The 13,123-nt window shown below is 42.5% G+C and overlaps 1 protein-coding gene across 8 annotated transcripts in view; it reads right to left on the reverse strand.

Moving 5' to 3' along the window:
• Positions 1-9,222: 9,222 nt before the first annotated feature.
• The window catches only part of SAP130 (Sin3A associated protein 130), an 80,536-nt gene continuing 76,635 nt past the window's right edge, over positions 9,223-13,123 (reverse strand). For all 8 annotated transcript variants that reach the window (XM_077488405.1, XM_077488408.1, XM_077488407.1 and 5 more), the window contains 3 exons: positions 11,944-12,047; positions 11,754-11,867; positions 9,223-9,790 (listed from right to left, as the gene is read on the reverse strand). In XM_077488405.1, coding sequence (XP_077344531.1) covers positions 9,632-9,790; positions 11,754-11,867; positions 11,944-12,047 — 377 coding nt within the window. In that variant the 3' untranslated portion in view covers positions 9,223-9,631. The remainder of the gene's footprint in view (positions 9,791-11,753; positions 11,868-11,943; positions 12,048-13,123) is intronic.

Genomic DNA, 13,123 nt, shown 5'->3' on the forward strand with positions numbered 1-13,123 from the left:
TAGCTTCAAGTAGGTGAAAGTCCTACAACACCTAGGTTAGCTGTGCCCAACTTTTTGATGAGCGAGGGCCACTTGAGCAACTTAGTAACCAGTCACAGGCCACAATGAGCAGATGACAGTTCTGCATCCACTCTGCATATGTAAAGCGGTCACAGACACAGCCCACTCTACGGGTCCTCATCTGATCAAATAGAAGGGGTCGGATCTACTTTCTGTTTTTTTTTTTTTTGGCAGATCGGCTAGGAAGGAGGCAGGTGTAAACGGACACAATGCTGTTTACATCTGCTGCTCCGTAGAGGTGAATGGAGGGTCCGATTGGGTCAGACAGATCATGTTAAAGGGGCCTAAGGCTACTTTTACACTGATTGACTGTGGTCCACCTGCACCTGTGGCTTTTTTGCATGTTAACTGTACTTTGCCATAGAATTTATTTCTGAAAGTGCACCAAACCCACAGGTAAGACGAGAAGTCTATGGCTCAGTGCAGGTACACTGTGCTATACCTGCAAATCAGTTACCACTGCAGAACAGATATGTCCATATATACACTATGATTTTAGTAATAAACTTGCTGTCCCAGGCAGAGTGCATTTGGTATCACTCCACCTATGACAGAAGCCGGTGCTATAAAGGAAGCATTGGCTTATGCAGCTCTGCTCCACAGCTGCTTTGCTTCCTGTACTGCTGGGTTCATTCACAACACTGGTGCTCTGGCATGGCGGGTAGACAACCCGTAATCTGGGCTTGCCAACCCACCATCCCAGGGCAGGCGGTCGCGGGCCACTGGTTGGGCATCCCTGACCTAGGTGATGTCCAACAGCAGCCAACTCCCAGTGGGATCCCCCAAGGAACCATCTGTTCTAAAGAACCAGACTGAAGCGCCTCAGATGCAGGGAGTTTGGGGAAGACTATCCCATGTACTCAAAGCAACTGATGGGTCACACTAGCAATTGCTCCATAGAGACACCCTGAATGCATCACCCATGGCTCAGGCCCATAACAAAAGATGAAGGCAGAGAAGAGGAGACCAGGCTGCTAAAAGGTTGCCTCAGAAGGAAGTGGGAGTCCAGAGGGGGGTACACCAGAAGCCAAGTCTCCAGTTGGACAAGGAGGGTCCAAGGGTGCAGGAAACTCAGAAAGACTCAAGTATATAAAATGGTTTGTGCAGTAGCACAAGATAGATAACAGGGGGCAATTGAAGGAGGAGCCACACAAAGGGTTAGACTGTTGGCTAAAAGGAGTGTTCTTAGCACCCAAATGTTGGAAAGGCAAACTACTTAAGAAACCATCTAGGTGCACAAACAACCCCACTCTTATGCAGAAGGGTTTTACATGGGGTTTGCTTACCCTTGGTTTGAAGCCCTCAGGGCTGAGTGGGAGATGGACTTTGAAGGACTACAAGTACTTACTGCTAAAATAGATGAAGGAGAAGGGTATAGGGTTCCTCCTGCTAATGTTGGTGTCTATGATGTACCAGAACACTCAGGTCTTTCTCTACCATTGCCTCCCAGAGTTGTCATAGCATGTATGATGCATGTTTGTTTTTAGTCCCCCAAATGCAAAAGACAGGGTCAAAGAGACAAGGTCCCACAATATATTACCCAACAGACAGCATGGATTCATTAAAAACCAAAATTGTAATACAAATGCGATTTCTTTTTATGAGCAAATAAGCAAAAAAACTCAAACGAAGGAATGGAGCGATTGTGGCTATGGAACACTTTGATTTTGCCAAAGCATTTGACAGTTACCCACATGTTTAAAAAAAAAAGTCAGTTTGTAAACTGGTTAGACCATAGACTAGTTATTAAGGATGCGCACGCCAAATCATCTAAGGTTACCTAATGCTCAGTGTTTTTGTTCAGTTTTTAACATTTATATAGAGCGTGGGATTAAAACTACCACTTCCGTGTTTGAAGAGGACACCTCTATGTCTCTCAAGCTATGGAGTGAAATAAAGTCCGCACAGGACATCTCAAGCTTAAAAGCCAACCCCATGCAAAATTTAATTGGGCTTCTATATGGCAAATAAGGTTTCACGTTGATAAATGTAAAGTTATGCACTTGGGGATTAGAACATACATGCATCATACATTCTATGTGAACAACTGTAGGAGTCAATGGTAAAGAAAGAGCTGGGTGTTCCGATAGATCATGGATGTTTTTGCCTTCCTCTGGATCAGCTATAGGATTGTGTAGACTGTATAACTATGAAAGTTAATCAAGGCAGATACACCACGAATGCACCATCAGAGATTCTGAACCAGAGTGCTGAGTGTTCTGCACATAGTAATAATATCAGGCTCAAGGTTAGATGCTTGTAACAAGCCATTGCAGCTAAAGCACAAGGCTCTGCAAATTTACTCAGCAACTCTATAAAATATATAAACTACCCTATAAACTACCCAAGACTAACTTCCTGTAAGTGGAACCAATCTAGTGGTATTCCTGTTAAAATGTGTGCCAATAGTGCATCTACAGTGGGAACACACCACCAATTTCCTTTCAAAAACAAAAACGTTCTGACTCGCAGGTGGGGTTTAGGATTCAAGGTGTTCCCAGTCCTAAGAAGCCTGTCTCCAATAGTGGGTGAAATGAAACTGCCTTTGCTGCTGTAGAAACTCTAAAAGACCTAACTATTAGAACAGCAGGCCGATTCTCCAGATGCAGTTTAGTATGCACTACATCAAGAAGGTTCAAAACAACCCCTGAAAATCGGAGGCAACACAAAGACTGCAATACCTCAAAAACAAAATTCCTTCAGAGCCCTAGCCTGCTAGGGCTCAGGAAGGTAAGAGATAGACTCTGCAGGGGATGTTGCAGGAAAGCACTTACACAGCCCAAGCAGCTGAGCAAAAGCAGCCTCTATGTCCTGAGTGAACACTGAAGTGCCTTAGAACATGGGCAGGGACTGCTAAGGAAAACTCAAATAAGCATATAAAAACTGGGTTCCCAGATGGAAACTCACTTTTAAAACCTCTCCCAGAACCACCCTTGACAGCAGGACTGTCTTCTTTGCCTTAGCCAAGAAATGTTGCATCCACACAGCAGATACCTCTGCTACTCACAAACCTGGGCAGCTAGTACCGATGTGGGTTGTAGGTGGCTGGAGGCGACTACGGGCAGTGGAAACAGACCAAGAGATGCAGGTGGAGCTTCAAGGTCAGGAACAGCATTTGGATGACTTTCTCCAGGTTGACTGTCAGGGGCAAACACAAAGCACATGCATTGCTCAACCAGGCAGATAAAATTAGCATGCGGTCCCATTGGTGCAACGGCGAGTTCAATACTGGTACCTTAGCCCGAACGGGCTTACCCACAAGTGAGTCTTCAGAAATAGGGTCACATCTGGAACTAACAGTACGCTTATGTGTGAAAAGGACCGCAGAGCAGCCTAGCAACATGCGTAGTCTAGCATGCTCTGGGTACAGTCTGCAAAGCTAGGCTGAGTTACAGTGCATCAGCAAAGTATTCACAGTGCTTCACTTTTTCCACATGTTATGTTACAGAATTATTCCAAAATAGATTAAATTTATTATTTTCCTAAAAATTATAAACACAATATCCCAGAATGACAACGTGAAATTCATTTGTTTGAGATCTTTGTAAATTTAAAAAAAAAAAAATTGCATGTACATAAGTATTTATAGCCTTTGCCATGACACTCAAAATTGAGCTCAGGTGCATCCCGTTTTCCACGGATTATCCTTGAGATGTTTCTACAACTTGATTGGAGGCCACCTGTGGTGAATTCAGTTGATAGGACAGGATGTGGGAAGGTACACACACACACACACACACACACACACACACACACACGTACGTCTATATAAGGCCCCACAGTTAACAGTGCATATCAACACAAACCAAGTCATGAAGTCCAATGAATTGTCTGTAGACCTCAGAGACATGATTGTATCAAGGCACAGCTCTGGGGAAGGGTACAGAAAAATACTTGCAGCACTGAAGGCCCCAATGAGAACAGTGGCCTCCATCATCCATAAATGGAAGAAGTTCGGAACCAGCAGGACTCTTCCTAGAGAGGGCCGCCCGACCAAACTGAGCTATCAGGGGAGAAGGGCCTGAGCCAGCACTCTACCAATCAGGCCTGTATGGAAGAGTGGCCAAACAGATGCCACGCCTCAGTAAAAGACTGAGTTTGCCAAAAAGGCACCTGTAGGACTCTCAAACCATGATAAATAAAACTATCTGGTCTGATGAACTAAAGCTTGAACTCTTTGGCCTGAATGGCAAGCATCTCTGGAGGAAACCAGGCACCGCTCATCACCTGGCCAATACCATCCCTACAGCATGGTGGCAGTAAAAGGCTGTGGGAAGGTTTTTCAGCAGCAGCAACTGGGAGACTAGTCATGAGGAAGGGAAAGATGAATGCAGCAATGTACAGAGACATACCTGATGAAAACATGCTTCCGTGTGCTCTGGCCCCAAGACTGGGGCAAAGGATTATCTTACAACAGGACAACACCCTAAGCACACCCCATCAAGATATCAAAGGAGTGGCTATGGGACAATTCTTTGACAATCTCTGGAGAAATCTGAAAATGGCTATGCACCTACACTCCCCATCCAACCTGACGGAGCTTGAGAGGTCCTGCAAAGAAGAAATGGGAGAAACTGGCCAAAAAAAAAAAAAAAAAATAGGTTTGCCAAGCTTGTAGCATCATACTCAAAAAGACTTGAGGCTTTAATTGGTAAGAAAGGTGCTTCAAAGTATTAAGCAAAGGCTGTGAATACTTATGTACATGGGATTGTTTAATTTTATAAAATTGCAAATATTTCAAACAAACTTCTTTCACGTTGTCATTATGGGGTATGGTTTGTAGAATTTTGAAGAAAAAAAAAAAAGAATTTAATCCATTTTAGAATAAGGCTGTAACATAACAAAATGTGCAAAAAGTGAAGAGCTGTGAATGCTTTCCAGATGCACTAAATCCAAATCAGGATAGCTGCTATATAGAGACCAGCTTAAGAAGAAGTGCAAGTGAAAAATCTCAATTAAAGTTACAGATTAAAGAATTCGCATAGAAAAAAGGCCAACAAAAATAAATAAGTAGGACTTTCAGAAATATGAAGAAAAGGTTTTTAGCCTTTCAGGATATAGGCAAAAAATAAAAAACAAACAGAGAAACTGGCCAGACGAGGGGTTATGCAAGGCCTGGCGTAGTCTTACATACCAACCTTCTGAAACCCAGGGACCCTCACTAGACCAAAAAAAAATGTATTTAACAATAGCTGCCCTCCTGTCAATGCTAGTCAGTCCTAAATACTTTCACAGACCTGGAACAAGTATGCAAACTAGGAAAATAACACACCTGAAACAGGTTTAAGCAAAGGCAGCCTAAATCGTGTTTTCATTAAAAAAATACTGTTAGGTACGAACAAAACTGACTGCCTTGCTCAATTTGAGTGCATCTCCTCCCAGCATGGCCATTGTCCCTTCTGCTGAACACTGCAGATGCGTATGAAGTTTTGGGCAAAGTGTATAATACCTACATAAGGCTTTGCTGTGTTGTCTACCCACTTGTATGCATACGATTACAGCTATCATAATAAGAACTTTGACTTACCTGTAAACTCGCTATATTGGAGTACAGTACACAGACTGTGTATACATAAACTCTGGTATAGGCTAGTACCTTCAGGTGACTGGACACTGGAAAAGTACTTAAGGGCTTGGAGTGCCGCCCCTATAACTCTATCCCACTCTAAATAACCAATGACTAAAAGGCTGGGTTACCCTGTACTGTATTGCAAGATATGGAATTTTCAGGCAAGTAAAAAAAAAAAAAAAAAAAAAAATTCCTCTTATCATAATCATACAGTACAGAACACAAGCTGAGTATTCATAGACCCAGAGACATCCCAAGCATAATAGGAAGAATGGGCAACAACTTGGCAAACAGAACTTTGACAGCTTCAGAGTGCCACCGTAAGAACCTTGAAGCTCAACGCTGCAGCTACAGAAGACTGGACATCTACCTGTTAAAACGTTGAAAGTGTATGAACAGAGGATGAGGTGGCAGCCATATAAAACTGGGCCAGGGAGGCTTTGTGCCAAAATGCCCATAAAATCTCCACCAACCTGGTGGCGTGGGCACATAAAAGAGCAGGAGTTTTGTCCTTTGGAGTGTAAGCGCTAGCAATCAGTTGTGTTATCCTTCGATTGATGGTGGACTTGGGAGCAGGATGTCCCTTGTAAGGTTCCAGGCAATGAAGGGCAATTTCCTTTGGGTTCTTTGAAATGGGACACAGACGAAAAGGAACAGGTCTTCACTGAGGTGGAAAACTGATATCACCATAGGAAGAAAGGATTGTAATGGGCATAAGATTACCTTGTCATTGTGAAGAGTGAGGAACAGATCCTTACAAGAGAGCTAGGACAGGTCATGGAAGAGTACATTCCTAAATGAGTGAAAAGGGTGGTTTCTGCAGAGAACCAATTTGAAGGAAGCATAGGGTGCTGAAAGAGGTACGAGCAGACAGACAAGGAGGGGGGAGGACAGAGGAGACACAGTCACCGGATAGCAGAGCTGTGGATGATGAAATCACAAACAGACCACAGCTCGGCAGCCCCGATTATCATGGCTAGTTTACACGGGGGGATTGGGGGGGGGGGGGGGGTATAGCCAGGCAGGATCAGCCAGGGATTTCAGGTGATACAGGGGGCCAAATGACAGCACAAGCACTCTGCTGTTATGACATGCTTTTAAAGGTCCAGGATCTGTTTCTATTTTTTGGGGGTTAAAGGCTTTAAGCAAGGTAGGAACAAAAGACTCAGAGGACTCAGCAGCCATGCCATTAAGGCTAGTTAGTGACTAAATAGCGGGATGGAATAGAGGGCCCTTCGACAGCAGGCCTGGCCTGTTGGGAAGAGGCCAGGGGTGATCTACTAGTCAGAGTATGTCTGTGTACCAGGTTCTTGTAGACTAGCTTGGTGCAATAAGAAGCACCGGCTTCTTTTCTTGCTCTATTTTGTTGAGCAGATGTAAATTTTGCACTGGAGAAAAGACACAGATTTGCCTTGTACAAAGACAAGGTGATCAAGACATACACTGCCAGTGCTAAAGAGTTCTTTATCCTGGCCACAAGCAGAAGTAGTTTGTTGTTGAATCTGGATGGCCAGGAAACCCACATCTGGGGTCCCCCAGCTCTAACATATCACGCTGAAGGTCCCATTTCACTTGATCCAGAAGGTGGCATCTGGAATTCTTTGCTTGATTGGACAAGAGCAGGGGTAAATCAAGAGGAGCATGCTCACTCCCAGCCAACAAGATGTGGTGCTGGAGTGGTATTATTTGAAATTGTGCACTTGGAACAATCTCACACTATGGGATCATGAAGCTATAATATGGAGAATCTAACCTAGAGAGGTCTTTGACCTCAATTCCTAAATGTGGGATCTGAAAGAGCATTTTCTTCTCTAAAAGTAGACCTTTACTTTGGATGTGTATCGACTCAGACCCAAGTATTCCAGGTGAATATGAGTCTGGAGAGCAGATTTCTGGATGCTGCTCACCCAACAGAGCATCCGAATTGTCCTTTAGGAGTTGGCAGACAGCTGAAAGGAAGAAGGTTGTCTAGATAACCTGTGAACTGGATGTTCTTAGAAGGGCAAGCAGAGGTGCTAGGACCATTGTAGATACCTTTGGAGCACAGGACTGGCCAAAAGGCAGTGCAAAAACTGGAAATTGTCTTGAATTACACTGTAAAGCACAGAAACTGTTAATGAGGTGGATAAATTGGAATATGCCGATAGGCATCTAGACTCTGCAGATGCCAGATGAACACCTGGCATCTTACAAGCAGCTTCATATGTCCAGGCTTTAAGCCACAAGACTGAATAGAGCCACACTTGTGCATAGAGATTAGAGCCATTCTGGAAACTGGTTTCGTTAGTTGTTCTTGAGCATCCACACAAAAGAGCAAGGCAGAGAGTAACTGTTGTAATTGCTCAGTTAAGGCACAGTGCTAGAATATAGGGCCATGTTGGTTGTTCGTTTCCCTTTTCCAGTTAGCAGCAGTTTAACAGACAAAACTTATACAAAGAGCTGGGTCTGCAAAAGTAAAGAACCTTTAAGAGCATCTCAAAGTTTCTAGTGTCTCTTCAGATTTAGCAGGTCTCCTTGTACCCAAAAGGTGCATGGTACAATGGAGAAGGATCGAGTGCAACACCACCAAGGCTTTTGCACACAGAAGTGAGGATATCCACATCTGCACGCATACTGCATAAAGCTGCAACTTCAGGTATTTGGGAGGCTGAGGATAAGACATCTTCTTCAGCCTCCTCCGACCCAGCTTTTAGACAACCTCCTTATTCACGTCTATGTGGGGCATATCAGGATCCGACCCAAGTAGAGATTGAACAAACAACCTGGCATTTTGTAGGCTCGGACTGTATTAAAGACATTAGTTGTCAGAGAAATTGTGACAACCTTTGTCAGGTAGGCAGCTTGTAGCATGTTAAAATAGAGTCCAGCTCTGATGCAGGCAAAGCATTGTCATCCTGAAGCAGAGTGTTGTCCATGACTTTGGCAGAGCATATGTTCACTTGGTTTTTACCAAAGTAAATCTCTCCGTCATCTCTCTATATCTATTTAACCTATAGTTCTACCTTAATCACAGAGTGATTTCTCCATAATGGAAAACAGAGGTTCATCATCTTAGGACAATGGGGGGAAGATGCAGACTCAGAGTGGAGTAGAGTTATAGGGAAGGCACCCAGGGGGCATGTTTTAAAAAGCCTTGCCAGTGAACAATCACCGGAAAGTATGAACCTATAACACAGGGTCTAGAAATATTCAGCATGTGTTCTATAATCTACATTTGAGCTAAAAGCATTTCCTTTTATACCACAGGCTGTTTCGCATCATGGTGACACAGCAGAGGGCCAGCAAGATGAAACTTCCTCTACCGGAGTAACTGGGCAAAAACGTGACTAAGGCCTTCCTTCCTATAGCTAGTTTGTGGTTCTAAGACACAAACATAAATAATGCTTTTCTCAGCATTAGTAGAGATATACTATGAACTTGGGGAGTGGAAATAAAGAAACCCTTGTTTAACAATGATTTATAGAACACTAGAGAAAAGTAAAACAGGAAGGCAGAAAAGTAAAGGAAAGGTAAGCGCCAAAGAGTAACAAGCAACATTATGTACATATGGAAACTGACACATATAATTAGGGCACTACAATAACACTACAACAGATTCTGCATTGGCTTGTTTGGTGCTTTAAGAAGAAACTTCTTCAAAACACGGAACACAAGTAGGAGTTACTTTTATAGTGTACATGGGATAAACAGCACTATACACAAGCATGTATCACACACACTAATCTGTTCTCATACGCAGCACCAGGTAATAAATGAATAAGAAGAAAATAGGCTTCCTCGTTACAGAGAAAGTTCTTAAGTCCCGAATAGCAACTGGCAGAGCAGTCAGTCAGGCTGGGATTGATGAGTAGCTAGGTTTATTCCCATCCAAATAAAAAAAAAAAAATAATAATAAAAAAAAATTTACTATATACATGTGAATGGCTCGCGGTCACTGGGACAACAGCGAGCAAACAGCCAACTGTACGCGGTTATCAGTAAACAGAGCAGCAGTCCCACTCATCAAATCTTGTCTTTGTGTTTCACTTTGGAGAGCCTGCGGGTTGCACCACTTTTATTCAGCAATTTTAGGACACGATCCTTGTGATCTAAAACTTTAAGCATGCAGTCCCGGGACTCTGTGATTTGATCCATGACAAGCTTACAGCGCTGCATGTTGCCCTGTGAAAAAAAAGGAAGTACAGTTATATACTACACTGTTTTGGTGTTATGGTGTAAATTAAAATTTTTATTTTAGGCAATAAAATTTTGAAATCACTTCATGACCAGAGCTAATTCAAATTAGCAACACTGCATAAGTTCAACAATTGTTTTTATCCCATAAGATATCCATATAAATGCAAGAATACAGGGCAACAGTTTTTCTGTCAGTAGTATAAATTCCTGATTTGTTTGTTACTTTCATAAGCAAACCTAAGTAATAAGAAAATAAAAATAGAAAAATGTGCAAAATGTTGAAATTTTACAACGCTTGAACAAAATAAAGTTATTCATGTGCAGCACTTGTAATTGTAAACCAAGAAAATATGCATTAAAAAAGTATTTAAAAACCAGGTACCTTATAATTGACAAAAAAAATTAAATAAAACTGCAATAACCAAAACCTATGCCACAATTTTGCCAATTTTTTACCTATTATAACACTGGGTTTGTTGAATAATCCTATTTAAATAATAATATAAAATAATAAAACAGTGGTGGCTGGTTGCAAAACAGGCTTTGTAAGGAGGGAGTTATTTTGCTTTAAAGCGGGAGTCCACCGGGACTCCGCGTTTTTTTTTTTTTTTTTAAAAGCCAGCAGCTACAAATACTGCAGCTGCTGACTTTTAAAATAGTGACACTTACCTGTCCAGTGCGCCCGCGATGTCGGCACCCGAAGCCAATCTCTAGGTCGCCTGTCGGGTCCTGCCGCCGCCATTTTGGGTATGGGAATCAGGAAATGGAGCCTTTCGGCTTCATTTCCCGGTTCCCTACTGCGCATGCGCGAATCGCGCTGCGCAATAAGGACGATCCCCGCTGCCTCTGGGATCTGTGTGTTTCCCAGCAGGCGGCGGGGCACTTGGGGGAAGGGGCGGGCACTTGGGGGAAGGGGCGTAAGTTACGCCCCTTTCCGCAGAGAGCTATCCCGGAAGTGGGTGCAGTTACCTGGATTATCCAGGTAACTGCACCCCCCTCCCCCCTGAAAGGTGCCGATTGTGGCACCGGAGGGGGGGGAGGGTTCCGATGAGCGGAAGGTCCACTTTAGGGTGGACCTCCGCTTTAAGTTAATGATTGTCCCTGTTTTTTTGTGTTCAGTTCCCAAACAACTATATAAAGTTCAATTAAACCTGGGGTTAGGCTTTTAAAGCAATTTGTCCTTATACATCTGTTGGGTTTTGTGAACTTTTTGTAACTTCGTGCTGCTCATGGGAGTGGAAATGCAAGATTTTGCTGCATTTACTAAGTGAATTAGAAGAGATCTCTGGTATACTGCTGTGCAGGAGAAACGACTATGGCTTGTCTGACATTTTATAGTAAAGTGCTGAGCTATTTCCCTTATTCCAGTGTTCTATACCATTTGGACAGGAAGTTGAAAATGGTCTAGTGTTTATTTCAGTTATTAAACAAGAAGCCCTTATATTTAACCGAATAGAAGGCTATGATTTCATAATGAGATGCTCCCAACGTCACTACAAACTGTAAATATTAAATCCCTTTTCCTTATGAAAGGTGGGCAGAAAATATGCAGTCCAAATACCAAATCTTATAAAAAAAAAAAAAAAAGTAACAAACATAGCAATAGCATATTCACTGTCCCTGCTTTCTTTCTTTATAGCAAATATGACAAGACCAGACAATTTGTTGATTCATTCTTTTACCATAAGAACCAGTAACTGCCCAATATTAATTTGCAATTAACATTGCCTGTTAAGTTAAAATTCTACAAAAACTTACCGACTACAAAACACATCTAATTTCATATTCACAGAATTGTGTGTTATGTTCTACATTGTTTTTTTTTTTAAACTAGAATAATTGGAGGAGGAATCTTCTACAAGGGGAAAAAACAAAAACCTTTACATCAAGCCAGAAACACTACTTGAAATACTGTATTAAACATACAATTAGAGATTAAATGTAATACCTGTATTAATTCATTGATCCTGTGCAAATCATCATCTGTGGCAGTCTTCTTTTTGGGGATGAGCCCCTCCTGCAGAACAGTTAACCTATCAAACACATCTTGTTCCAGTTTAATCTGGAAGGAAGAGAATGGTTGTTAAAATAAATTAAAACAAAAAACAAAAACCACACAACTAAACTGAAAGGCTCACCAGCTGTAGCAACTGTGCGGCACAGAGATGTGTTTTCCAGCCCTGCACACGACAAGCAATCCCCTTCTGGTTGGCCATTTCCTGTAATGTCAACTTTTTCTCCTCTGTAAGAAAGCATTACAAAAAGAGTTCAAATTTGGACTGTTTGCTAGCTGAAATGTTGTCACACCAATAATTGCCTCATATCAGATGCCTCCAATACTGCAGTCGCTCTAGAAGCTTCTCTAGTGGGTTCATACAAAGCCCTACATAATACGCTTTTTAGAGGAGTTAAAGATCCACATCCCCTAACTAGACCTAGGAGCACGGTGATCAGAACATGGGGCAGCAGTTGTCTCCTATGCCAAGAATGACTTGGGACATTACTCTCCAAACACTCCTTTAAGGATGAATTCCTCTCTACTGGAATTCCAATCCATTGCAGATCCTGCTCTGTGGCTGGTCATGGCATCTGCAATCTATCCCAAATTTGTGAGGGTGGCGCATTACAAACATTTGACCAAATGAAAAATATATTTGATCTACCCAACTCCTATTTCTTTCGGATTCTCCAGCTCTGGCATGCTTTCGCTACACAAATTGGGACATCGCCTTTGCTTTTGTAACAGTCTGATATGGGGTTACTCCTGTGGATGACTCCCGTAAAAAAATAATAAACATTATCGTCCATGTACAGGGCATTACAGCCGACTGTACATCATGGACTGGAAGGCTTTTATTCCTTCTGGGTTGCGGAGCTGGATACAGAAGACTGGGAGGATGTGTGGGAGACTCCCTTCTCTTACCTCATTGCTGCTAGAGACTGTCTAATCAAGTTTAAAACTATACACAAGTTTCATTATACACCATGCGATTACATAATATCTAGCCAGATTGCCCACCATCCTGTTGGCATTGCCAAACTGACCTGCCAATTAAACATGATTCGGTACTGCCCCTTACTGCAGGTCTTTTGGACCAATGTTCTCACTTTTATCACTAGCTTAACTATTGTTCCTATACCCCAGATGGTGGATGTCTGTATTTTAGGGCTGGTAGATGCTCTGGCCCCATCCAGAGCGGTTCGCACGTTGCCAAGCTTGCTTCTGTTTTACGCTCAGAAGAACGCTGTACTTAAGTGGAGAGCATCTTCTCCCCCTACTCTCAATATGTTGAGTTGAAGTTACTGGTTAATTTGATC

This window comes from Lithobates pipiens, unplaced genomic scaffold, assembly GCF_037356315.1.
Source record: "Lithobates pipiens isolate NorthernLeopardFrog02 unplaced genomic scaffold, aLitPip1_a1.2 Scaffold_18, whole genome shotgun sequence".
Lineage (NCBI taxonomy): Eukaryota > Metazoa > Chordata > Amphibia > Anura > Ranidae > Lithobates > Lithobates pipiens.